The sequence below is a fragment of the Ovis aries genome, chromosome 8 (genome assembly GCF_016772045.2).
Source record: "Ovis aries strain OAR_USU_Benz2616 breed Rambouillet chromosome 8, ARS-UI_Ramb_v3.0, whole genome shotgun sequence".
NCBI lineage: Eukaryota > Metazoa > Chordata > Mammalia > Artiodactyla > Bovidae > Ovis > Ovis aries.
In genome coordinates this window covers 47,054,209-47,080,735 of record NC_056061.1, presented here as the reverse complement: position 1 = coordinate 47,080,735, position 26,527 = coordinate 47,054,209, and the positions used below count along the sequence as shown (strand labels likewise).

Sequence of the window (26,527 nt, the reverse complement as noted above, 5' to 3'; positions counted from 1 at the left end):
AAAGAAAGAAACTGCTATAGTATTTTAACTCAAAAGTTGCTGGCTTACAATAAAGTGTGTCCTAATACAATAACCATTCCTACCACACGAAGAGCTGCTGAATTCTCTTCCACCATCTTCTGTCATGTGTTTAAATAGATGAATGCTTGGGGGCTGGGGCTGATGACGGCATCTATTTCAAGGGCCTTACGTTACAGTTTCTACAGCAAGACAGCTAGCAAGTTGTGAGCCATGACTGGCTTTAACCAACAGCAGTACCTTGTTCGTTTCAGAGCTTAAAAGGATGCTTAGGCTTGAATTTATTGCACTGAGTCACACTTACCTAATGCCATTAGTCTTTGTCAGAATCTAGTAATTTATTATTTGTGAACAACAACTCTTAATTCCTAGTGGAGATGAATGACTCTCATTCCGTTCTCAGATATACAGGTTGTTGAAATGGGCTAGTGTGTTAACTCTGCTTCAGGAACTTCCATGCTAAGCATAACTGACTTAAAAATCAGTTTATGAAAGAACTAGACAAATCTAAGTCTTCAGCAACATGGGGTGAACTGAACAATAGCTTCACTCAGCACTTCTATTTGGGAATAGGGCTGTTTACACAGTTATTTTCTAAGATGAGAGATCAGCTGTCTAAAAGGAAACACCAAAATACTATGAGTAACAGCTGACACAATAGTCAAAATTCTTTTGACTCTGAAGACTGTATTATGTAATAGTGGGCAGCGCTCAGACCACGTACTCTAATAGTTGTGGCCTGATCAGCCAACAGAATTCATTTTTAAAATTTTATATCTCCATAACCTTCATTATCTTATTTTAAACCAACTAGCAATATATCCTAGCATCTTAATCAAGGTGAACCTACTATTTTGTACATACACTAAAAGGACCTTACAACAGAAGAATAATGTTTAATGCAATAGTACGTTCAGTGAATATAAAAACTCAAATTTATAGCTATCCTCAAAAGTATAACTCCAGTATTTAAAGCTATGTTTTAGAATTCTTTGCATAATCTTAAAGTTATTTCACATTTCATTTTATTCCAAGCTCCAACTTTCAATTACAAATTGACATAATAACAAACTGCACATTTATGGAATCGGGCACACTAAGATATTTCTCTGAAAACTTTTAATTATCCCCACTTTCCTGAGAACAAAAAGGATCCCCACTACCATGACTAATGAGCAATTTCAGGCACATTTCATTCAACACAATCATTCTAAAATTAGCTGAGATGAGACAGGCTTGTAAAAGTGTCTGGAATTCTCTTTTCAGATTAGCAACATTTGTGAATCTGGGGAACCACCCAGCACATGTGTCTGAAAATCATTACATCACCACTGCAATAACAACAAAGACAAGCTCTAAGGGGAGACGGGGGAGAAGGGGAGGAAAGGGGAATAAAAAGTTTTAAGTAGGGGAAAGGAGAACTGACAGTTAACAGATGCCATAAAATGAGAAATCTTTAAGCTACAGCAAGAGTCAAAAGCAAGCAATACTAGGCAATGCATTTTCATTAGCATAACCATGGCAGAAACCATCTGGCATACAGTTCAGACGAAGCAAAAAAGGATTGCAATCAACAAATACTTGTTGCTCCAATATTAAGTTTCAAGCCATAATTTAGAAATATGAATGTAAAAAACATCAAGCTCCTATTATCACAAATGAAAATTACTGAGTGTGTGCTCAGTAAATTTAGACTGACTCTGAATTTTTTGGTAACTAAACACCAATTTAGAAACTCATTTACTTTACATTTTTTCATGATTCTTTAATATGTGCATACCTGTATTAAACACAGCAGTATAAAGGAAAAAAGTAGAAATAAGGGACAATATGATATCATATTGTCAATGCTTAATCAAAAAATATGGAATTTATAAATGATGTCTTGAGTTTTTTAATCTGTAATGAATTTTGAAATGTTCAGGACTTCTGACAGGGAACAAAAGATATTTTAAAAAATAACTTTTCTAAGAGCAACAAAAGGAATATACTATATCCCTAAGCCCGCCTTCTTCCCCACCCCTAAAAGGGTGGTTGGAACAGCAGCTAATAGGGCAACTGCTTTTACAACACAAACAAAATCCATCTCTCCAAAAAGCTGTTCTTTTTAAGTACAACTGATTTTCTGAGCTAGTATTTGAAAGTCATCAGAGTCCTTCCAGAGACCGCTGGCTTAGGTCCCAGAGGGTCATTCCTGTGGTTTTTCTTATCAGTTTCCTTACCTAAACTACTTACATTTTTCTAGGTTCAAACTTTCTGAAGACACGATTCATGTAAAAATCAACACATTTTCTTGGAGACATCTCTTAATCAAAATGTTGGAAATTTTGATATTTGTTAAGTTTTGAATATTAAAAATTATGGGACACTTATCCTTTTCATACTTTAAAAAGTGATCTTGGTAGACTACAATAAGGTGGAAAGAGACTACCAAAATATTTCCTGTAAAGTTATATGCACTTTCCTATTTAGTTAGTCACAAATACAGAATTTTATTGAAGGAGCAGTGTCTGCACTTGGCAGAAGCAGATGTAATACATCTTAGAAGAGCTCTCCTTGGGCCCCTGTGTCCCTAAACAAAGGCAGGTGTTAATGACACTATCTGTGCAAGGTAAGAACTTGAGATCTAGAAAAGCTCAATTCTTTTACCTCATGGTCTCCTCATAATGGTGCTGCACTGTTTATCACTCAACACTTTTCATATTTTAATTAACTACTTATCACATTTTTGGTAAATAACCAATATACAATAGAGTTCAGTGTATCTGACTGAAATTTAAAGTGAATGAATAGTCATTAAATTTTTCTCAGTTAAGAGATCTAAATGCAGCTGAAACCATAAGGACTCCCTCAAGCTTCTTTTCAGTTTCAACAATATTATTAACAACAAATGTCAATTAAATTCAGAGACCTAGACAAAAATATTTTATGTGTATTAAGACTGACTCAACAAAACACTTGCATATTCAGCCTTCTCTAGCAAATCCTTAAGACAGTACATAATGCTTTTCAGTCAAAGCGTTCTATCAGTTTAAAATGTTATACCATCTTATTCCAGGCTTAGAAATAGCAAAAGGTACACTAGAGTCTCACTGTTCAAGTTTCTCAAACAGAAGTACATGAAGCCAATGCTAATCTGTAGAATAGAGGAGAAAAATTTCAAGTGTTTAAAATGAAGCCAAGTATTGTAATTTAGTCTGAACTTAAGAACCACTGAGTATGATATTATAGTAGTATTAATAAAAACTGTTTAAATATATTCTATAAAACCTTACAATTTAGCTTATTTTAAAAAGTTATCTTTTATAGTATAATTAACAACAGTTATCAATATCAGTATTTGGAAAAATTTACTTTTGCAAATCATATGTTGGAAATTTATTTCATTTCATAATAGCAATCGATCTGGTATAAACTATGTATGAGGATTTTTTAACAACAGAAAGGGAGAAAGTACAGAAGACTTATGTTTCAATTAAGTCTTTTGCAGGTGGTATGTGTATATGTATCTGACAGTACTTTCATCCAGTGGATTTCAAAATACATTATAATCACAGTTGACTTTCTTAAGTACTCTAACTCTTCACACAAGGACTCCAGAGCAGGACTGCTGATACCCCTTGATAACAGACACCAGAGCCATGAACAAAATATCTTTTAACTATTCAGTCTCTTGTTTAGTTGCTAAGTTAAGTTGGACTCTTCTGCAGCTCCATGGACTGCAGCCCGCCAGGCCCCTATGTCCATGGATTTCCCAGGCAAGAATACTGGGCTGAGTTACCATCTCCTTCTCCAGGGGATCTTCCCAATCCAGGAATTGAATCCACGTCGCCTACATTGGCAGGTGGATTCTTTACCACTAAGCTACCAGGGAAGCCGACTCAGTCTCTTACTCTATGAAACTGGAAAAGGTTGTTACTCTCGTTGGGTAACTTTTTGACATTTTACCTGTTTAACTTTGACACGTGAAATTTTAAAAGAAATGTAAAATTTAGGTATTCTTCTAACACCAGATCAAATGTTACTATCAAATGTATTATAGTTTCCCAATTCACAATGAAGATGGGGGGAAAATAGACCCTTGGAAGCTCAGGAAATAACAAAAGCAAAATGTGGGAAAGTCAAGAAAATCCAAGTAAAAGAACCAAATAAACAAAAATCCATGTTTTTATCAAAACCTTAAAGGAAAAAACTTTAGAAAAATTTAAAGCAATCCAATAATCTGCCACCCACTCTCTTTTCTTCCAATAAAAGTAACATAAAATGGATTAGAAAACTATAGATCAGATAGTTTCAATTATGAGCAAGAGATGTCTGCATTTACATTAACTTTGCTTAGGTTGCACAGTTATTTGGCAGGACATTCTCTACAAATGAAGAGTTAGCAAAATGTCATTCTGTACTGGCAATTACTCTTATTATGTATCTTGCTTGCTAAAAAGAAGCCAGATAGATTTACAGCCACTCTGTGGGCAGGGGAAAGCAGAAAGAAGACTTAACCAGAACAAAGTTGCCAATACCTCTTTCAGAGCCAGGCCTAAAGTAGCAAGGGCACAAAAAATTGTGTAGTTTGATCCACAGAAGTCCTGAGGCATTAAAGGTCCATTTTTGCATGACCTGAGAGACTGTTAAACTGATGAATGCTGGTGTTAGCCACAGATTGCTTGTTCCTCATTTGTGGATGGCAGGGTATTTAACAGTGTTGAAGAGCAAGCAAAAAACAAGATTTAAATTTGTTGACCCATGACCAGGTTAGGCATTTTAGTCATTAAAAAGACTGTATTACAAAAATTTTTTTTAGAGTAACAGTGCCTATTTAAACACTTTTAAAACTTGGTAAAATTTTTTTTAAATGCAAGAAGCAACACTTCAAAACTGATACAATTGTACACTGCTAATATATACACATTAAAAACTTACTTGATGCTTAAAGGAGCACTCCTAATAAAAAGAGGCAGTTTATCCCAAGAGGTACATTAAACTCAGTATACGGCACTTGGTCAAAGGAAAATATTACTGAAAATACTTATCCATAACAGATGAAAAATAGAGCTTATATTTTAAAAATACTTACAGCTGGGATCCAATGCTAATTAATGCCAGTTTGGATATATCAAGAAGTATCTGATAATATAACCACAGAATTTGTAGGGAATCAACCTCAAGTAAAAAAGTTCTAAAAGGTATTAAGAAATTTAGGGAATTAAATTTCATCCTTCTTTACAATTAAAATGGCCATGTAAGATAGTTGAGATATTCCCAAAGCACAGGTTATATCTTTTATGTTTAATTTAAAAATATAACCTAATAATAAATTAATGTTTGACTTTTATGTCCAATTATTTCAATTCCAGTGGTTGCATCCTTTATTTAAAAAAAGCGAAACTACTAGGTTAATGTTTGAATATCTGGGGGAAAAAAACCCAACAAGAATATTTAACAAAATGTATTACTGAATACTATTTCCACTTAACAAGCATTGGTACTCTGGCAATTAGCAGCAGAATTAAGCTTTCCTGACCCCATAAGGATCCAATGTCATTAAAAAGTATCTCCTGGATGAACAGCTCAGTTAAATTTAATACGAACCCTAAGTAGGAGCAGCACAGAATTACTCTAACTTCTGTGACTCAAACAAAACAAAAAAAAAAGGGTGTAATCTGGTGTCAGAAGACCCACGATGGGATCCTGGCTATGTAACTCTGGGAAAACCATTCAACTTCACTGGATCTTTTTCATCTGTAAAATGGCTATTAAGCTGATGTGCTTTAAACTACCTTACAGGCCACACAGCACATCTAACTAGGGTTTTTCAGCCCTGGCACTGCTGACACTTCAGGATGGGTAATTCTTGGCTGTGGGAGGCTGCCTGAGACACTCCAGACTGTTTAGCAGCAATGCGGCTTCTGTCTAACATGTCAATAGCACCTATTAGTTTTGATAATCATAAATGTTCCCAGAGAGTGCCAAATGTCCCCTGGTAGGGTGTGGTGTGGTGCACACATCCACCCTGTCCCAGAACCTCTGCGACCGTTTTTCTCCTCTTTTCCCTTACTCATTATCACATACATCACTGGCTATTTCGCTATGTGTGGGTGTATCTGTTCTTAATGTTTACCCATAAGACCCAGATTAAGATTAGTGTGCCATTTGGCTAAATTTTTCTGATACTCTCAAACATTTAAGATAATCATAGCTCAGCAATATGAATATTTAAACATTGCTGCTTCTTCAGTTAGAGTATTATTCCCTTAAACTTGGTATCTTTCAGAGCAGAAGTAAAATGATCCTAAGTACTTTACTAATTTTGAAAGCAGCCCATGACTCAATAAAAATATGCAAGGAATAAATTAACTGTATTCTCTGAAGGGCAACAATGAAAATGTAAAATAAACCACTTGAACAACCAGAGTAACAAAGAACTACTCTAGAAATAAAGTGGTTTTGTATATGGAATGGGCCCTAAGAACTGTTTGAAATATTTTATATACATCTGTAATTTACAGATTTTACATGTATACTAGTTCTGACCCACTGGGAGCTCAATAATGGGTCATTTTCATAACCAGCACATATTTATTAAACACTATGTGTGAGGTCTTGAGCCAGACATGGCTGATGCCATCAATAATAAGTAACAAGGACATAGTCTCTATCCTCAGGTTTCAGTTTACTGGAGGAGACAAGAACTACTAGGCATGGTGATTTAGATTCATCTATGAGATCATCACCATAAGAAATGAAAGCAATTTAACCATATGAGACTTGTGGGAGTTAGGTATAAAAACATAATTTGCAGGAAGATCCTCCTAATAATACATAGGAATCTGAAGTGACTATAATTATTTGGCAAGATACCATGCAAAACAGAAAATCTCATTTAGTTTTTATTTTGTTTCTGTTTTCTAGGTTAAGGCGAAATAGTATTCAGTTACTCTTTTCTCAACTTTGTATTTTACTTGCTACCAACAGAAAGAGGCTGGGACAGAATGCCAAGAGGGAGCCGCCAAGTTGCAATGAAGGAAGAAAAGGAGCCAAGGACAACAAGTATTTTTTAAAGGATTGTTTCCTTTCTGCTGGGTGAAAAAAAGGTCTGGGTTCAGCTATTCCGCTCATTTAAAAGATGAGAGGAGGTTGGCAGAATTCTGGGCTGGTATGCCTCCTTCCACGAAAAGGCTTATTACTTTACCTTCTAGTTCATCCTCAATTTTGGAGATGTGAGGTTTCTGGCCAAGCTGGCTTCAGTGCAGATAAATGTGTACAGTTTTTAATCTGTCTCCCTAAGGACTGCGTGCAAGGTATCTATTTTCACATTCCATCAAATTGGAGCAAGAAGCATTTTATAAGTACTAGGGATCATTATTCCAGTTTTACAGCTATTAGACCAACCCAGGTGGTCCGTGATACCTGCTATGACGGTCTCAGGGACATCCAGAATGTTGCCAAATGAAGCGGTTTTACGGTGGCCCCGTTTAGGCTTGGAAAAGGCTGCAAAAATACACACATACAGTATACATGCAAACAACCACAAATAGTAACACAGAAAACGGTGAACAAAAACAGAATACTTTTCATATAGTTATGTTAATAACACTTCATGCAGGATGGCATGCAGAACTATCAAACCCTTTGTCCATGCTTACACAAGGCATGATTAAGGAGCAAACAACTATCAATACAAGATGTTTCACATACTGGCTTTAATTAGCAGGAAAAAAAAAAAAAAAGGACAGAGACAAACAAAGCTGCAGGGTAATGAGAAAGCTAGATTTCCAACACGTTCATAGAAATAATCTAAATGCAACCACTGATGGGCAGTGCGGGTCTACGATGAAAATGGGAAGAAAAGAGGAGTTAAAAAGAACTAAGCTGTCATATTTGTTTTAATTAAACAAACACAGGAATATGTGTTCAATGAAGTGTTTCTTGAAGTGTGCTACAAAGTACAATTCAGTGATTATACGATAATTATTGAATCAAAGTATGAAATGTATATGCTTTTATAATTATAAATATTTAAACATACTTCTGATCAACAGAGTATTTATTGTAGTTTCCAAAGTTTAGGGTCTATTCCTGCTAAACTGGAATATTTCTGAAAGGCTGGAGAATATGAACCTGTCAAAGTAAGACAATTCACCAACAAATGTTCAGCCCATCTGTTTTATTCACATTTAGGCAGAGAAAGGATAGGGTTATTTAAATATACGTGGTTACCTTTAATCTGGTGAAATATCACTTATGTGAAGATTAATTATAAACCAGTTACCTGACTAAAAAGTTGACACTAGCAGATATAAAATTATTACTATTACATTACAGAACGCTTCCTGTTTTAAGGTAGCAATCACTATTTGGCAGCTCTAACTTGAAAGATATTCCTGAAATGAAAAGGACTCCCAAAGTGTTAGGCTGCATTTCTGTATACACTGTTCATCAGACATTGTACTCTGACATCCCCACTGCACACAGAAACACTTGTGACTCAAGTGACCTCCCTCCACTCAACTTGACTGTTTCTGAAGATTCCATCTATGTGGCAGAGACCGGCCAATCTCTACTTTTCCCTTTTTTCTTAGCAACAGAACCTCAACTGTACTCAGGACAGCAATGCTCCCAGATAAAAGACTGCAGATGCCCTCTTCCCTTGAGTCCAAAGGGAGCCATCTGACCCTATTGCTACGGCCAATGACATAAACGTGGAAGTTGTTAGGAGGGACTTCTGTGAAAGCTTTTTGAAAAAGTAGCCCTTGCCCTAACTCCTGCTTCCTGATGCTGGGACTGTGGATGTGATGACTGGAACTATAACAGCCATTATGGAGCACAAAGTCACCTTCAGGATGAAAGCCACACAACAGGGATTGTAACACAGAGAGACAGAAGAAACCCAGGCACCAAAGATCGAGGAGCCTACCTCCAGATTTGTGTGTGAAAAAAAGTTTTGTGTTAAAGACACTGTTATTTTGGATATTCTATAATATCTAACTGATTCTAATGCTAACTGATAAATAAGTGACCAAGATTAGTTGAAGACAAGAAGAGTTAGGATGGTCCTCTGGACAACTTCTTTCTTAAAAGAACTTCACACAAAATGAAAATATTCTTTTTAGAAAGATCTTAAAACAAAACAAAACAAAATCCCATAAAACCTGGTTAGCTAAGTTAAAAAAGAATGCTAATACATTAGGGAATATACTTGTATATACATACGTAGTTTAAAAGATTAGAGGTAATACACAAAAATGCTGTTTATTTTTTAGTGGGACAATTATGGAAGACTAGGTTTTTTAGATTTATATTTCTACATTTTCCACAATAGAAATGTATTTATAATCAGTTCCTCTCCACCTCTAGGGAAATCAGAAAGAAAACAATTTAACCCACCATTACTAAACGAACCTGGTTAGAAAAGAAGGTTAGAAGTTCACTAAGGTAACAAAACATGTAATTATTTTTGTGCTGACCAGTCTTTCCACAATTAATCATTTAAGTACTGACGAAGTGGAAGAGAAATGCTAGCTTTTTCCAGATCAAATTACTATGATCTTTTATTTTACAATTAAAAGAATTAATCACAAACTTAGCTACTTTTGCCACTGAAAGGAGCAGCAGCAGACAATAAGGCCAAATCATATTTTGATCTGGAGCACATTTTTCTGCTAAATTCAAAACAAAACATTTGCTATTACTTGAGTTCAGCACAAAACTCTAGTAGAATCACTCAAAATCCTCCTAAAACATCCTAGTATTGGCTAAATTTCAATTTCTCATTTAGATTTTCAGCTCATATTGAGCTGAATTATATTTGATAAAAATCTGTGATAAGAAATTAAACTTTATAATGCAGATAATTTTACAAATCATGCTTGGTTTATCTGGAATTTGAGATGCTTTCTGCTAGAAGCATAGGAAGTATATTATAAATCAACTTCCTGCTTTAAGAAAATTTAGGACACTGACAAAAAGCCCCTGACATTCCCATGACTGAAACAACTGAAACTACCATCTTTGTTCCTCTTCAGACTTTTACTTCCTTTTTACCTGTGGTTGCAGCAATCCTGGCTTCTATTTCAGACATATCGGCACTCATCCTCTTGCCTTCAGAGGTTGGGGGCAAGCTCTCCACGCTGCTCCCACGAGAAGCTCCCAAGCTCAAACGCCCAGATTCACTCTGTTAGAAACATAGGTCAATTTGAATGACTGAAGCTCTTTACATTTAAAAATCCTGGGCAGTTAGAAGAAGGGAGATACCAACTGGGATTTTTATGGGTTCTGTTCTGAAAGAAATGGCAAGTTTTCAGGGAAAGGGAGCTGTAGGAGTGAGGAAGAACAAGCTACAGACACTGGCCTTTAGGAAAAGGTGATCACTAGAGCTAGGAGTTAAATGTCCCAATTATTAGTTATCCTAAATGCCTCAAGGAAGACAAATAAAATCACTCCTTAAAATATTTAAAAAACAGTAACAGCAAAAGTATAATAAATCTGGAAACATGAAATGATGGATCTAGAAGAACTCCTTTAACCAGGTAGTACAGCCAAGAAATCTCCATCTTATACTTGTAACCATCAACTATTCAAGTTAGAGACCATCGTAAGGAAGATATGCACAAATGTCCAAGGCAGTAATCATCAGATGGGAGAACAATTAATTATAAAGAATTTCAGGAGAATCTCATTACACACATCTACTCTTAAGCCTATCTGTCTGCTTCAGGAACAAGATTCAGGACTTGTATAGTCGAAGAAGGCAAACAGTACTTGTTAGTATAACGTTCAGGACTTCATGACTACTGGTAAGGTTACCAGAAGATTTTACTTTTAATAACAAAACAAACCTGTTGTTTTGCCTGGTTTTTCAACAATTTTGATTCTAAGCGTTTAATTGTATCGTTTGTGGCAGGAACTTGTTCCATGTTCGTGTCACTTTTATTACTGGTGTTTGTAGAAGCGATGTCCATGAAGGAGCCTAGGAAAGCAAAAATATTTATGACGATAGGTTGGGAATAACACAAATGCTTCATTCAATAAAATGTAACTTAAATTCTTTTCTAAACTAGCAAGATACGAATAGAAATTAGACTTTTCAAGCTAATGAAGATACACAAACAAACCCATTTTAAATGATATTTCAGGATAGCACAAAAAGGGAATCGAAGAAGTGCCTAAATGGTTTTCTAATAGTCAATAATGACTAATTCTTAGCTTGAGAGAAAAAAATGGCTATTAATCAAGATGGGAAAGACTGTGGAAGGACTGACTCAGAAGGGAGCTCAGTTAGGAAAATGGTAATTTTGAGCTCATAGCAGATATCAATCAAGTAGCTGGATATGTGGGTATGGAGTTTGAATTTGGGATGGAACAAAAATATTGGCAAATACATGGTATACATGCATACTGGATGAGATTACTAAGGAAATGAGTTTAGACAAAAAAAGAAGTCAAAGGACTAAGCCCTGGGCACTCCTTCGTTTACAGGTTGGGCAGATGAAGAATGACCAGCACAGGAAAGCATGAAAGTGAGTGATCGGAGATGTAAGATGAAGCCCAGGCTAGCATGGTGTCCTGGAGACCAACTCAAAGTGCTGAAAATAGTAGACAGCAACAAACTGTGTCAAAGGCTACTGATAATCAAAAAAGATTCGATCTGAAAATCCTTCATTTAGATTTAGTAATGTGAAGATAACTGGTGACCTTGACAAGAGCAATTCTAGAGTAGCGGTATAATAAAAGCTTGAAAGGAGTGAGCACAAGAGAGAATGGCAAGAGAGAAGCTAGAGAAATGCAAATACAGACTTTAACAGTCCCCACCTTATCCACAGGGGATACATTCTAAGACCTCCAGTGGATGCCTGCCACCTCAGATAGTACTCAGCCCTTGCATACTGTGTTTTTCCTTATACATATATACCTATGATAAACTTTAATTTATAAATTAGGCACAGTAAGGGATTAACAAGAGTAAAAATAAAACAGAACAACTGTAACAATATACTGTAATAAAAGTTACACAAATGATGTGGTCTCTCTCTCTCAACATATCTTACTGTACAAATTTAATACCTTTTTCTAACTAAGCACTTATCCTGCACTATGGCTGTTAACTTTTGCAGTTTGAAGCATGACAGCAAAACAAGCACAGATTTCTTTTTCCTTCTTCATGATTTCATGGATAGAAGTTCTTAATGCAGATCTTAGCAACCTCAGCCAGCACAGGATTATTTCCCCCCCTAATTAAAGTTGAGAATTTTCACCTTTTCAGTTAGAGGGAGCACTTTCCAGCTTCTCTTTGGCATATCAGAATTGCTAGCATCACTACTCGTGTGCTTTGGGGCCATTACTAAATAAAATTAGGGTCTCATGAACACAAGCACTGTGATACCTTGACAGGTGACTGTGAAAACCAACAGGGTTACCGAGTGACAAATGGATAGGATACACTGAATAAAAGGACGATCCATAGGATGGATTGAGATTTCACCATGCTGCTCAAGATAGCTGCAATCTAAACTTATGAATTATTTCATTGTGGAATTTTTCATTTAGTATTTCTGGATCACAGTTGACCACAGGTAACTGAAACTGCAGAAAGTAAAACTGTGGACAAGGGGGGACGACAGTATATATACTCAGGGAATGATCCCAGCACAAAGGCTAAAACTGATGATGCAAGAGACAGGAAGAATTGCTAGGAGAGCAGATGGGATCTGATGCACAAGGGGACAGGCTTGCCTCTGGCTATGAGCATGGACAGTTCAGCATGGGAACAGAAGAGAGTGCAGAGCAGAGGGGCAGACACAGGCAGGTGGGCACATGGAGAGGGGGAGTTTGTGGCAGCTGTCTTTTGATCACAGAGAAATGGTAAAGAAGGTCAGCTGAGAGTAAGGAGTGGCAAGCAAATGTTTTTAGAGAAATTCACTTTAGAATTCAGAGCATCTCAGAAAGACTTTCAGTAAAACTGGAATCAGTTTAAATATAATTTTTTGGGAGGTAGGGGAAACAGACCAGTAAAAATAAAATTTTAAGAATGCATTAAGTATATGTGTACATACACACCTATGCCTTTTAGTTTTAATCAAACTAATAATGAAATGTTCATAATACCATATATTTTGAGAAGTAAAATTTTTCTAAGTTAGAGTATTACTTTTACTGGTTTTGTTTTTGATGACCACAAACTATGGAACTGAGGAACTCTGAACTAAAACACAGCTTCTTAAATGAATGTCTGCATGAATTCTTCTACAAAGATCAAGAGATAGGAAATATACTGTTATATATATATATTTATAATAATTTTTGATACTATTTGATCTAACTGTATCTGTGTAAGAATTATTTTTCAAGTAATGAATGGCATCCACAGAAATCTAATATCCAGTCTTTTTAGATACAATTGTGTAAGAATTTCAAAACTTGGAAGTGGGTTTTCAATTAACTAACCCTGGGTACCTGCATGAAGAATGATGTACCTAGAAATTCAAACTGCAATCATATTAAAGGAGTAAATTAAAATGCAAAAAGGGACATCATTCATTGCTTCTTGATTATCACTTCACAGGAACAGAGACACAAAAATTCAGCTTATTACATTCCAATCTATCCATTTACCTGTACTGGTAGCGGAGTTGCTCTGTCCTTCATCTGAATACTGACAAGGGTATTGTAACGGCTCATCTGCTCCTGGAAAGTACTATATATAAAAAGTAAATAACAATTTAAACTTTCTTTAATACAAATTAAATCGTGTGAAAATTAACTTACAGAGTAAGTATGTTTGAATTACTTCCTTGCTGAGATCTGAATGCAGCAAAGATGCTGCTTTATTTTCACTAAGGCATACATGGAAATTTGTAGATACAAAGACAACAATGTGCTAACTCTTCTAGATTTCAATTGTTATCAGTGCCATATATCTACCTACATAGAGCCTAGATAATCTTGAAGAAAACAGCCAATATTCTTCTAGAGGAACATATGAAATACAGTAGTATCATTCCTCATAATTACATGAAACATTATTCATGTTCTCATAGCAGTGATGCAAATCTCTAAAGTGTTGAAATGGCCGAGTCTGACAACTGAGATGGTATGCCACAGAATAATTTGTTAGACATTTTAAATATCAAGGATAGATTATGAATGTCACTCTATGAATCAGAGGTAAAATATTGGATATATCTGCTGGATAAAAATTAGAATTTCGGGAGAAAAAAAAGAAACGTTTTCTTCTGAAATTAGACAAGGCACATATACACACAATCAAAATCTCAATAATTTATATAATCCAAAATTTTAAGGTATCTGATTATGGAGACCAAGCTGTTTTCTATACTTCTTAATTTTAATTTTTACTGAGTTGTTTTCTTATCAGTGTATCTTTAGGTCCCAGGATTCTACATATAGCTCTTCTCCAAATATGAAATTAAGCTTTAATAAGATGAGTTTAAGCTGCTGTGCCTAACTTATTTTCAATGGAATGAACAAATTAATTATGTGGCCATTTAGGAAATCACTTAATCTATATTCGAAGAGATTGAAAGATTCTTCTACTTAGCAAATTGTTCTGAAATTCAGGCACTTTTGCAAGTGCATAAACATTTCCAAGTCAAGGTACTACTTGACAGATTTGTTAGTGCATCAAAAACCAGAGGCCTAGAATGATTCAAATAATTCTTAACAAAAGTGTTTGATTTATAGACTGGGAAATTCTAATAATCATTTAAAATGATTCTTCTAAATTCTAAAACTCTACAGATCCTAGAAAAAAGTTTAACTTTTTAATGGCAAGTGGAAAGCTGAAAATACACAATGAAAAACCAAAAGGTAAAAATCACTTAAATAGAAGTGTCTGGGAATGTAGCCTCTCTAGTGCGCTACATAAATGACTGCTTGATAAAGATATGTACTAAAGAAAATTTATAACTCAGCAACAATTAGAGTTATAAAGTACCCAAGTCCTGTAAAGGCTTTAGAGATCATCTAATTCAACTTCTCTCACATTACAGATAAGGCAACAGGCCCAGTAACAAATACATCTACTAAGTTAAGCAGAAGCAAAAAAGCATGTTCAGAGACCTAGTCTAGCCATCTTTCCATTATAAAGAACTAGATTTTTTTTTTCCAAAATAATGTTTTCTCCTCTGATTATGTGAGTAATGAATACCCATTCTAAAGTGGAAAATACAAAAATGCATTAAACAAACAAAAAAATGATACCCATTTACTTTAAAATCTCATTAAAACTCAGTATATATAAAAGTCCCTTAATCCCAAAGCCCCTCAAAAGAAGGATTATACCCGCATCAAGTGAGTCATTATTTTCACAATTTCCTCCATTGAAGGGCGCTGAGAAGGATCTTTAGACCAACAACGAGTCATCAGGCTCTCAATGGGCTTAGGCAAATTTTTGATCAGTGGTGGTCGAGTACCTAACAATTAAAAGTTACAGGAGGGGAGAAAAGAATGTATTTACTCAAAGAATAGTATAAGTTTCTAACATGGTATTTATTTTCTAAATCAAGATCTTTTTTAGGAGGAATAAAAGTACATTTATTTTGTCCTTTAGGTTAACATTACATTTTCATAAAGGGGAATCTACACCTTTTGAGAAACCAAATTAAAATTTTCACATGCATTATGACTGAGTTAACAATAGTTCATTTATTATAAACACTCTTTTAACAAATGGTTAACAGCTTAACGTGTGAATGGTAACTCAAGGTCATCTTATCTGACCTGTATTTTCAGATTTATCATAAAAATTTCAATGTTTGACAAATCATCTTCCATATATCAAAAGTCATCTACCACAGTTGATATATTATATAGTATTACACTCACTGACTTCTAAATGGTTCTTTTGTGGGAGGCAGGCCTTACAGTAGCTGTGAGTCAGTCATTTCACAAGCCGAAAACGGCCAACTTTTGTATAGCAAGGTCCCTAACTTAAAAGAAGGGCTCGATTATAATGAAATCTTTGTAAATTTATCAATTAATAAGTTAGTTCTTGTATTTCTTACTTCACTGACATTCAGTTTTGCTGACACATGATAGAAGAAGAAAACAAGCTGTCCTGGTCAATGCTCTAGCATTCTCCATAACGACAAAAAAGGTAACACAATGAACTGGAAACCCGTAAACACACAAGATTACTCCCATGGACTCCTTGACAGGTCTATGAATGACCAAAACAGTGGGGCAGGTATTTGTTCTATCACACGTGGAACAGTGTGCCAAAAATGCCATTAGTCAGAGTAATTATAATCAAGAGATAGAAATTAAACAACAGAGAAGGATAGCAAAAGTTAAAAGATTCAGCAATTTCCTTTCAAGAAGTTTATTTTCCCAAAGGAACTGCAAAGTAAATTGATTAATGAAGGAGATGTATTCTAGTATCATGAGTGGTTAGAAACATTGTAATTAGAGGTATAAAGGGAATAGGAGGGATGCAAGGACATTGTGACCATAAATGAATATAACTTAAAAATATGGACATCTGAGTCAGAAACATCCAGATCTAATCTTAGCAACACCACTTACTAAACCTGTGACCCCAGGAAAATTACTTAGCTTCTCTAGGTCTCAGCTTCCTAATAAGGAAAGCTGTAAAATGGGGCAATAACAGCACTCACATCATAAAGATGAATGAGAAGCTAAAAAGCAAGACTACATGATGCACTTCACGTTTTGCCTTTATGAATAGCTTCAGTAACAACTCGTACTCAATATGTTTTGCTTTCTCTCCTCAGTGAGACACTGTTTCTTCAAGAGAAAGAAGCAATAGCTCCCTAATTATCTTAACCATGTGAGAATTTTTTTTTTCCCCATAGCATCCAGTCCAACGTGTTCCTGTCTGCTGGAGAGAGGCAACGAGGCAGCTGGCTCTGGCTGTCAACTGACGGCCTCTTCCGCGTGGGTACAGCCAGCAGACCTTCTCAGCTTTGTCCACAGCCAGGACTGCCCCAGCTCTGCTCGATCAGTGTCAGGGCAGGTAGGGCTTGAGGCTGGTTACAGGAAATCGTAAACTTTAATACTGGGGATAAATGGTCTTCTTTAGGGGAGAAACAATTTCCAAATAAGAAATATACAAAATATACTGACGAAAAACTTCACAAACCGTTATGAACAGCCCACATGATACGGAAAGCCGGGCCACCAATTTCATCAAAGGGTTTCCGACGTGTTATCACTTCCCAAAGGATAATACCCCAACTGAAGACATCACATTTTTCACTGTAATTGCTACCTAGAAAAAAAGGTAGTAATATTTCAAGACTTTTCCCCACATGACTTACAGAAGTAGTGGCTTTCATAAATTTTAAGAATAAGCATTATGTACAAAAACAAGAGAATGCCACAGGTAGGGCTGAGAAACTCTTTCTGAAGACCTCAAGTCTTTGCAATAAATATACTTTTAAAATGAGTTAAGTATTAATAATGTACTCAAAAACTTACTCTATCATGTATAAAATAGATAACTAGCAGGAAGCTGCTGTATAACACAGGGATCCCAGCCTGGCACTCTGTGATGATCTGGACTTGGGAGTGGGGGGTAGGGGAGGGAGGTTCAGAAGGAAGGGGGGACACATACATACACACACATATATATGTATAGTTATGACTGATTTCAACTGATGTACAGCAGAGACCACCACACTGTAAAGCAATTATCATCCAATAAAGAGAAAATAAAACAAAACCCACTTTAGAAAGTTAGTTATTTTCTACCTTCTTGTCAAGAAATGTAGACCTTATCTTTTATTTAAACATATTTTCTCTGGGGCAGAGAATTAAAACAACTTATACATTCCTTTCTGTAATTTCTTATTCCTTTCTGTAATTTCTTAATCTTAAAATTTTCTTTTCCCATTCTCTTGATGGAAAACACTATCAAAGCAGAAGAAATTTCTAATCTAGTGTGAAGATTTTTTTTCCAAAATATCTGATGAGATAAATTATTAACTTGAAAACTTAAAAGTAAGTTGTAAGCAGGAAAACTACAAATACCAAACTTACAGTAAGCAGATATACGCGGGGAAATGTACATAATTATAAGTTGGTTGGTCAATCAGCTGATAAACAAACAAACAAAACCCTAAAGCCCATGAACAACCCACTGTGAGAATGACTGATTATTACAGCAGCAGCTACAGACGCACTTCGCATGTGCCAGAGGCACTGTGCACTATAAACCGGACAGTGACATTCCAGTCTGATCTGAAGCATAGGTGCTGACATCTTTCAGAAATGAAGAAATCTACATAGCCTAATAGTCTGAGTTTTGTTGCTCTAAACAATTAAGAGTAACTTTCATTTCTGGGTTCTTCTGCAAAAACAAATCTTTCTGCTCTGCACACTATGGTAATAACTGTACTATTTTAACTCCAAGAAAGTCAAATTAAATAAATAATTTCAAAACAAGGCCAATTATGTGTATTCTACATACAAACTTAAAACAAGTGGCATTATTTAACCTTATATAATTGAACACTGGCTTTTCCACAAACTTTTTAACTGAACCTTGTGGCAAAATAGCTCCACTCAAGGGACCAGCTGCAGAACAAATTTCTTTCTCTTGGTGGCTAAAAACAAAGAACAAAAACCTTTAAATTCATCAAAAATTAAAGTCAAGATCAGAATTCAATTATTGAATGTTTCTGAATTTCATGGGCTTTCATACCTTCTAATGTAAAGATCTTCATGACCCAGATAATCATGATGGTGTGATCACTAATCTAGAGCCAGACATCCTGGAATGTGAAGTCAAGTGGGCCTTAGAAAGCATCACTATGAACAAAGCTAGTGGAGGTGATGGAATTCCAGTTGAGCTGTTTCAAATCCTGAAAGATGATGCTGTGAAAGTGCTGCACTCAATATGCCAGCACATTTGGAAAACTCAGCAGTGGCCACAGAACTGGAAAAGGTCAGTTTTCATTCCAATTCCAAAGAAAGGCAATGCCAAAGAATGCTCAAACTACCGCACAGTTGCACTCATCTCACACGCTAGTAAAGTAATGCTCAAAATTCTCCAAGCCAGGCTTCAGCAATATGTGAACCGTGAACTCCCTGATGTTCAAGCTGGTTTTAGAAAAGGCAGAGGAACCAGAGATCAAATTGCCAACATCTACTGGATCATGGAAAAAGCAATAGAGTTGCAGAAAAACATCTATTTCTGCTTTATTGACTATGCCAAAGCCTTTGACTGTGTGGATCACAATAAACTGTGGAAAACTCTGAAAGAGATGGGAATACAGACCACCTGACCTGCCTCTTGAGAGATCTGTAAGCAGGTCAGGAAGCAACAGTTAGAACTGGACATGGAACAACAGACTGGTTCCAAATAGGAAAAGGAGTACGTCAAGGCTGTATATTGTCACCCTGCTTATTTAACTTCTATGGAGAGTACATCATGAGAAATGCTGGGCTGGAAGAAACACAAGCTGGAATCAAGATTGCTGGGAGAAATACCAATCACCTCAGATATGCAGATGACACCACCCTTATGGCAGAAAGTGAAGAGGAACTTAAAAGCCTCTTGATGAAAGAGGAGAGTGAAAAAGTTGGCTTAAAGCTCAACATTCAGAAAACGAAGATCATGGCATCTGGTCCCAATACTTCATGGGAAATAGATGGGAAACAGTGGAAACAGTATCAGACTTTATTTTTCTGGGCTCCAAAATCACTTCAGATGGTGACTGCAGCCATGAAATTAAAAGACGCTTACTCCTTGGAAGAAAAGTTATGACCAACCTAGATAGCATATTCAAAAGCAGAGACATTACTTTGCTGACTAAGGTCCATCTAGTCGAGGCTATGGTTTTTCCTGTGGTCATGTATGGATGTGAGAGTTGGACTGTGAAGAAGGCAGAGCACTGAAGAATTGATGCTTTTGAACTGTGGTGTTGGAGAAGACTCTTGAGAGTCCCTTGGACTGCAAGGAGATCCAACCAGTCCATTCTGAAGGAGATCAGCCCTGGGATTTCTTTGGAGAGAATCATGCTGAAGCTGAAACTCCAGGACTTTGGCCACCTCATGTGAAGAGTTGACTCATTGGAAAAGACTTTGATGTTGGGAGGGATTGAGGGCAGGAGGAGAAGGGGACGACAGAGGATGAGATGGCTGGATGGCATCACTGACTCGATGGACCTGAGTCTGAATGAACTCTGGGAGTTGGTGATGGACAGGGAGGCCTGGTGTGCTGCGATTCATGGGGTCGCAAAGAGTCGGACACAACTGAGCGACTGAACTGAAGTGTACTGAACTGAATGTGTGAATCACATGTCTGCAGTTCAAATTTTCTCAATTGTTTAAAAGATAATTGATGTTCTTATACAGAAACCTCATATGCAACTTATGGATCACTGTTTTAAAACTTGAGTTAAGACACACAGATGTAAAAGTAAGCATAAGGTATCCCTTACTTGTCCTTAGCATCACACGTCTGTCCAGTTACTTGCATTCTTCCTAAGGCATGCTCATTTAAGCTTTGAACGGCCAATTTTTAATCACTAGGAAACCAGCACAAAGTATACTCGGTTCTCGTTATGCCCTGTATTGTCTTATAATGTTTGCAGTGAACAGGACTGGAAAGGTCAGTTTTCATTCCAATCCCTAAGGAAGGCATGGAGAAGGCAATGGCACCACATTGCCTGGAAAATTCCAAGGACAGAGGAGCCTGGTGGGCTGCAGTCCATGGGGTCACTAAGAGTCGGACACAACTGAAGCAACTTAGCAGCAGCAGCAGCAAAAAAGGCAATGCCAAAGAATGCTCAAACTACCACACAATTCCACTCATCTCACACGCTACTAAAGTAATGCTCAAAATTCTCCAAGCCAGGCTTCAATAGTACATGAACCGTGAACTTCCAGATGTTCAAGATGGATTTAGAAAAGGCAGAGGAACCAGAAATCAAATTGCCAGCATCCAAAGGATCATCGAAAAAGTAAGAGAGTTCCAGAAAAACATCTACTTCTGCTTTATTGACTATGCCAAACCTTTGACTGTGTGGACCACGATAAACTCTAGAAATTCTTAGAGATGGGACTACCAGACCACCTGACCTGCGTCCTGAGAAATCTGTATGCAGGTCAGGAAGCAGCAGCTAGAACTGGACACGGAACACACTGGTTTCAAATAGGGAAAAGAGTACGTTAAGGCTGAACACTGTCACTCTGCTTATTTAACTTATATGAGAAAAGCTGGGCTGGATGAAGCACAAGCTGGAATCAAGATTGCTGGGAGAAATATCAAAAAGCCCAGACATGCAGATGACACCACCCTTAAGGCAGAAAGTGAAGAAATAAAGAGCCTCTTGATGAAAGTGAAAGAGGAGAGTGAAAAAGTTGGCTTAAAACTCAACATTCAGAAAACTAAGGTCACAGCATCCGGTCCCATCACTTTATGGCAAATAGATGGGGAAACAATGTAAACAGTGAGAGACTTTATTTTTGGGGGCTCCCAAAAATCACTGTAGATGGTGACTGCAGCCATGAAATTAAAAGACACTTGCTCCTTGGAAGAAAAGTTATGGCCACCCTAGACAGCTTATTAAAAAGCAGAGATATTACTTTGCCAACAAAGGTCCATCTAGTCAAAGCTATGGTTTTTCCAGTAGTCATGTATGGATGTGAGAGTTGGAATATAAAGAAAGCTGAGCACCAAAGAATTGATGCTTTTGAACTGTGGTGTTTGCGTGTGCGTGCGCATGAACTGTGGTGTTGGAGAAGACTCTTGAGAGTCCCTTGGATTGCAAGGAGATCCAACCAGTCCATCCTAAAGGAGATCAGTCCTGAATATTCATTAGAAGGACTGATGCTCAAGCTGAAACTCCAATACTTTGACCACCTGATGCGAAGAACTGACTCATCTGAAAAGACCTTGATGCTGGAAAAGACTGAAAGCAGGAGGAGAAGGGGACAACAGAGGATGAGATGGTTGGATGACATCACCAACTTAATGGACATGAGTTTGACTAAGCTCCAGGAATTGGCAATGGACAGGGAAGCCTGGTGTGCTGCAGTCCATGGGGTCTTAAAGAGTCAGACACAACTGAGTGACTAAACTGAACTGTTAAAATTTGTAAACACTGAATCATTTCCTCCAGGAGGAAATACATGATTGGGTTCCTGTGAGCCTCTTCACAATGGTTTTGTCAACTTATCAATATATTAACCTTGTTTCATGTGTTTCAGTTTAAAACACTTTTTAATATAAATCGTTGATTCATTAATATTAAACTCATGGCCAAAAGCACTGTAACTCATGCCTGAATGCAGATTAGCTAGCAAGTGCATTTTCTCTGTAAGACACATCACAGCCTTCTGATACTTAGGAACACTAGAAAACACTTCAGTATTACTCGTAGAGGCTGTTTTAAACTGTGAAATCATCAACACAAAGTACAAAAAAGGGGAAAAAATGAGGCACTCGATAGATCACAGAAGTGATACAGTATGAGAACTGACACAAGAGGGCAGAGCAGTGCCTTGTTTGACCTCAGCGGGGAATGTGTGTGCTGGGCGACTCAAAATTTTTTCCTGCTCTATGCATACCTGTGAGTAACTTATGAAAAGAATTATGAATACTGATTCTAGGGGTCACATAGGCAAGTTTGCAGTTATGGAATGTGAGCATGAGGATCAACTGTACATATGCCTGAACTTTACAGACAACCGAAATCTTGCTATGAGATTCAAGATCCTAGGTTGTATTTGTGCAGTACTTCCTTAGACTTTAGGAAGTATCTTGTGTAAACGCCATGTAGAAATAAAATCATGTAAATAGGGGAAAGCCATAAACACACTGGATTTACATGGGGTAATAAGGCAGATTATCAGTCACATCACGCTTTTGCTATTTTACCTTCAAAAACTTCAGGTGCCATCCAAGCAGCACTCCCCTTATTGTTGGTCATGTGCGTCTGAATGTCACAGGCTGTACCAAAATCACAGATTTTTAAAACTGTCCCCCCTGCAACCAGCAGCAAGCTGTTTAAAAAACAAACAAGACAAAAAATAAGCCAAAAAATGAATTAAAGGTTATAAGACCAGTATTTGATTCTACAATAAAAGAGACACTTGAGGAAATAGAAAAGGTTAATAAGCAAAATGTCACCATTCAACTTCTGTAAAATGTGAACCAGTCACCTGTAATAGCTTAATAATACAGAGAAATATTGGCAAAAGTTAACTTTAAGCCAGTTCTTCGGGTGACTGCTAGACTCAAATTTTGATGTCTCCATCTCTATCTCCATAATCTTTCTTGATTATGCTTCTCTCTGGGCCAAAATATGGGGTTTTAAAAAACATCTAGTAAGGGAACATTAAGGTGTTCTGAAATGGGAGTGGATGGGTATCAATACCTTCATTAACTGTTGGCTCCTATACTTTACCTGCCTACCCCAGTGTTTTTTAAGGTGCACGTAGAAACCTAGTCATAAAATCTAAATCATAAAAATTCTAGATCACATATCTGGGGACCTAGATTGCAAAACAACCTAGAAGATTACGACAGCATTAAAAAAAAAATAGAAAATATCAAAGTGTATCACGACTACTGAGATTAAATACTGTCTCAGGAAAGTTCAGTTTCAGGCCTACACACATGATTACGTACACACGACAGACTGTGAAGTACTTCCTACTGTGGATCATGGTGCCAAAAGTTTCCAAACCTTCTCTGCTCTGATTAGCCTTACCGTGAACAGAAATGAGTCTTCGGTTAGCCTAACATAGCAAGCCTGCTTAGCTGTTCACTGACCCTATTTCCTTTCCTTTTTGGGTACATTTCTCAGCCTTCTGAGCAATTAGGTATGGTTATTATGACCATTCTAGCCAGTACAATGTGATGTACTTCACCTTCAAGCCTGATCCATAAAAATCTCCTACATATACACACAGACACACACAGACACACACAGACACACAGACACACACACACACACACACACACTCCTGTTCCTTTCCCTATATGTCACTGAATGCAGAGGATTCTGACCTATAAGACAGAATCTGGGACATGAATCAGGAATGTTCACTTTGAACTTTAGGAGCAAAACCCACAAACCACCGAACCCATTTAGGGTTCAGTTCTCTATCTTTTGGCTTAATGATGCCCTTATCTTCTTGTAAGATCACCTATGCATGTAAAGGACGTTTGTGGTTATATGCAGCACCTCTGGGTATGTTGCTGGATGTTTTTGCAGTTTACCCAGTTTGCCATATTGCTGGAGGACCAAAATTCTTCTCATGTGAGTTTAAGAGTCAAAGCCACATTACTATATGAGCACTGTGAGCACTGTCAAGAGCAGTATATGGGGATTTGAGCATGTATAGGTTACACTATACATAATGTTGCTTTATCCCCTTCCTGGGATATTTTTTTATATCATTATATACAGATATTTACATAAAGTTATAAATTCTTTGCATATAATTCTGTTCTAAAATTCTAACTGGACAGATTATTTAGAATATTAGTTTTTTTTTTTAGTCCATCATGACCAAAATAAGCCAGATAAACTACTATTCATATCTCCATAATGCCACAAATACTGTGATAATTTAAGTAGAAAGAATGCTAAGTGCAAATTACCTTTATATACACTTCAACAAACAAAAAATTTTTCCTTGTTTCACTGTTGCTAAGTTCTTACTACTCTTTATCCAAGAGAAGAATTCTGTAATTGACTTCCTGGTTTCATCCTAGTATATTCAAAATATCACAGTATTTTTTCTGAATGACTTTTACATTATTACTATTTACAATGAATACCCCTTTATTCATAAGATTCTGAATGAACTAACAAAAAGGTAACTAAAGTAGGGGCACAAGCTGATACTGTATGAAACACCTAATTGTATCATCAGGTGCCTTCTTTCTGTACCATTTTTATTTTTTATTTATTTTTTTATTTATTTTATTTTAGTTTTTTATTTTTTAAATTTTAATATCTTTAATTCTTACATGCGTTCCCAAACATGAACCCCCTCCCACCTCCCTCCCCATAACATCTTTTAAAAATTCCTCCTGACTGAAGACTCCACAGGTTTTCCAGGGACAATAAGATAGGGCATATGTGTCTGTATATACAATTATATATGAAAGTACAGCCATTCCAAAGAGTTTCCTTTTCCCCAGTACCTTCTAAAAAATAAATTCAATGATAAAGCCCAATTTGTATACAGGGTGCCCCACAGGCAATTTTCAACACTACACCATGAGTCCAACTGTAAGAATGACTGAGAGGAATGAATGACCTAGACTATATCTCTTGTAAATATGTTAATGGTATTTATTAGCAAAACGAGAGTCCCTAGCTGCAGATGACGTTGGTAAGACATATCTGGTCTGTCTAAATAGGTTGGTTAAATAAACCTGAAATTTATGGATTTTACAGGGTGTGGTTGAATGGAGAATGGAAATAGATGTTTAAGCTGTGTAATTATGGAATCTAACATATGTTAAAAAACATCTCTTGTGAGATTATTTTAAAGTATATTGTTTAATAACTGATTAGTCATTTCAAAGCCAAATATGCCCCAGTGCAGACAGGTGTTGCATCGAATGGGTTCTGGCTCCTCTAGGAAAACAATGCTTCATGCCTCATACTTGCATCATGAAGGCATAATACCTTCACACCTCATTGTTCCTGGGTAAGAGCTATATTTTCACAAATTTGCTTTGCTAATTCAACTCTGTGTTAATCTGGGGAAGGGGGGAAAGAACATAATCTCCCAAAACAGGGACCAAAAAAGCTGCTTTCTTCTTTACTAGCCAAGATAGGTAGCTGCAACAATCTTGGGAGTCAAGTTAAAAAGAAGTATCATAAACCTGGGACTTAAACATTATTTGACCAAGGACCCAGGGAATGAGAAGTCAGTTTAAGCCTGGAGGTGGAAATAAGGTACACTCGTGAGAATGGAGATTCCAAGAGCTGAAACCTATGTAAAGTGCATCAGACTAGAAAGGAGAGTGAGAAGTTCTACCTGGAAGGGATACTTTGATGCTTTAAATCACTGTCAAGAGAATGGAATACTTCTGACTGGTTTCCTAGGGGAAACCTCTTATCTAAGAACCCATGTGATGGCTAGCAGTAGAAGAGAAAGGGCACAGGGGGAATTTTTGTTACAGGTGGAGAGAAAAGAGGAAAATTAGAGAGAAATGGGGACAGAAATATGTATGTTTTCTTTAACTCGAGTACCCCTGGGGCGAGAGGAATCTCTGAAGTTTTAGCCTTTAAAAATACTTATTTAAGGAATTTTGAAGTTTTTTCAAAGTCCCAGGATCCACAATATAAAGAAATCCAGAGTATTTTCAGTTTCTACTCAGATGTGCCAGCAATGCCCTTTGCCTTTTTCTGAAAATGCAAATAATAACCACCCTGTGTAGTTTGGTGGAATGTTGACTCTGTGTGGACATTGTGCTTATTAGGGATACAATGGGGAACAAGACAAGATTGTCTCTGCTCTCATGAAACTGTTCAGGGAAACCAATATATACTGTGGGCAC

At 36.7% G+C, this 26,527-nt stretch overlaps 1 protein-coding gene across 11 annotated transcripts in view; it reads right to left on the bottom strand.

Moving 5' to 3' along the window:
- The window catches only part of MAP3K7 (mitogen-activated protein kinase kinase kinase 7), a 74,076-nt gene that overhangs the window by 27,368 nt on the left and 20,181 nt on the right, over positions 1 to 26,527 (bottom strand). For 6 of the 11 annotated variants that reach the window (XR_009601624.1, XR_009601623.1, XR_006060614.2 and 3 more), the window contains 7 exons: positions 22,880 to 23,004; positions 17,135 to 17,263; positions 15,316 to 15,446; positions 13,627 to 13,708; positions 10,854 to 10,984; positions 10,060 to 10,189; positions 7,426 to 7,506 (listed from right to left, as the gene is read on the bottom strand). Coding sequence is in view for 4 of the 11 variants with exons in the window: in XM_060419560.1 (XP_060275543.1) it covers positions 7,426 to 7,506; positions 10,060 to 10,189; positions 10,854 to 10,984; positions 13,627 to 13,708; positions 15,316 to 15,446; positions 17,135 to 17,263; positions 22,880 to 23,004 (809 nt within the window). In the remaining 7 variants the exon portion in view is untranslated. The remainder of the gene's footprint in view (positions 1 to 7,425; positions 7,507 to 10,059; positions 10,190 to 10,853; positions 10,985 to 13,626; positions 13,709 to 15,315; positions 15,447 to 17,134; positions 17,264 to 22,879; positions 23,005 to 26,527) is intronic. The other 5 variants (XR_009601625.1, XR_009601626.1, XR_006060615.2 and 2 more) reach the window with 1 other exon arrangement.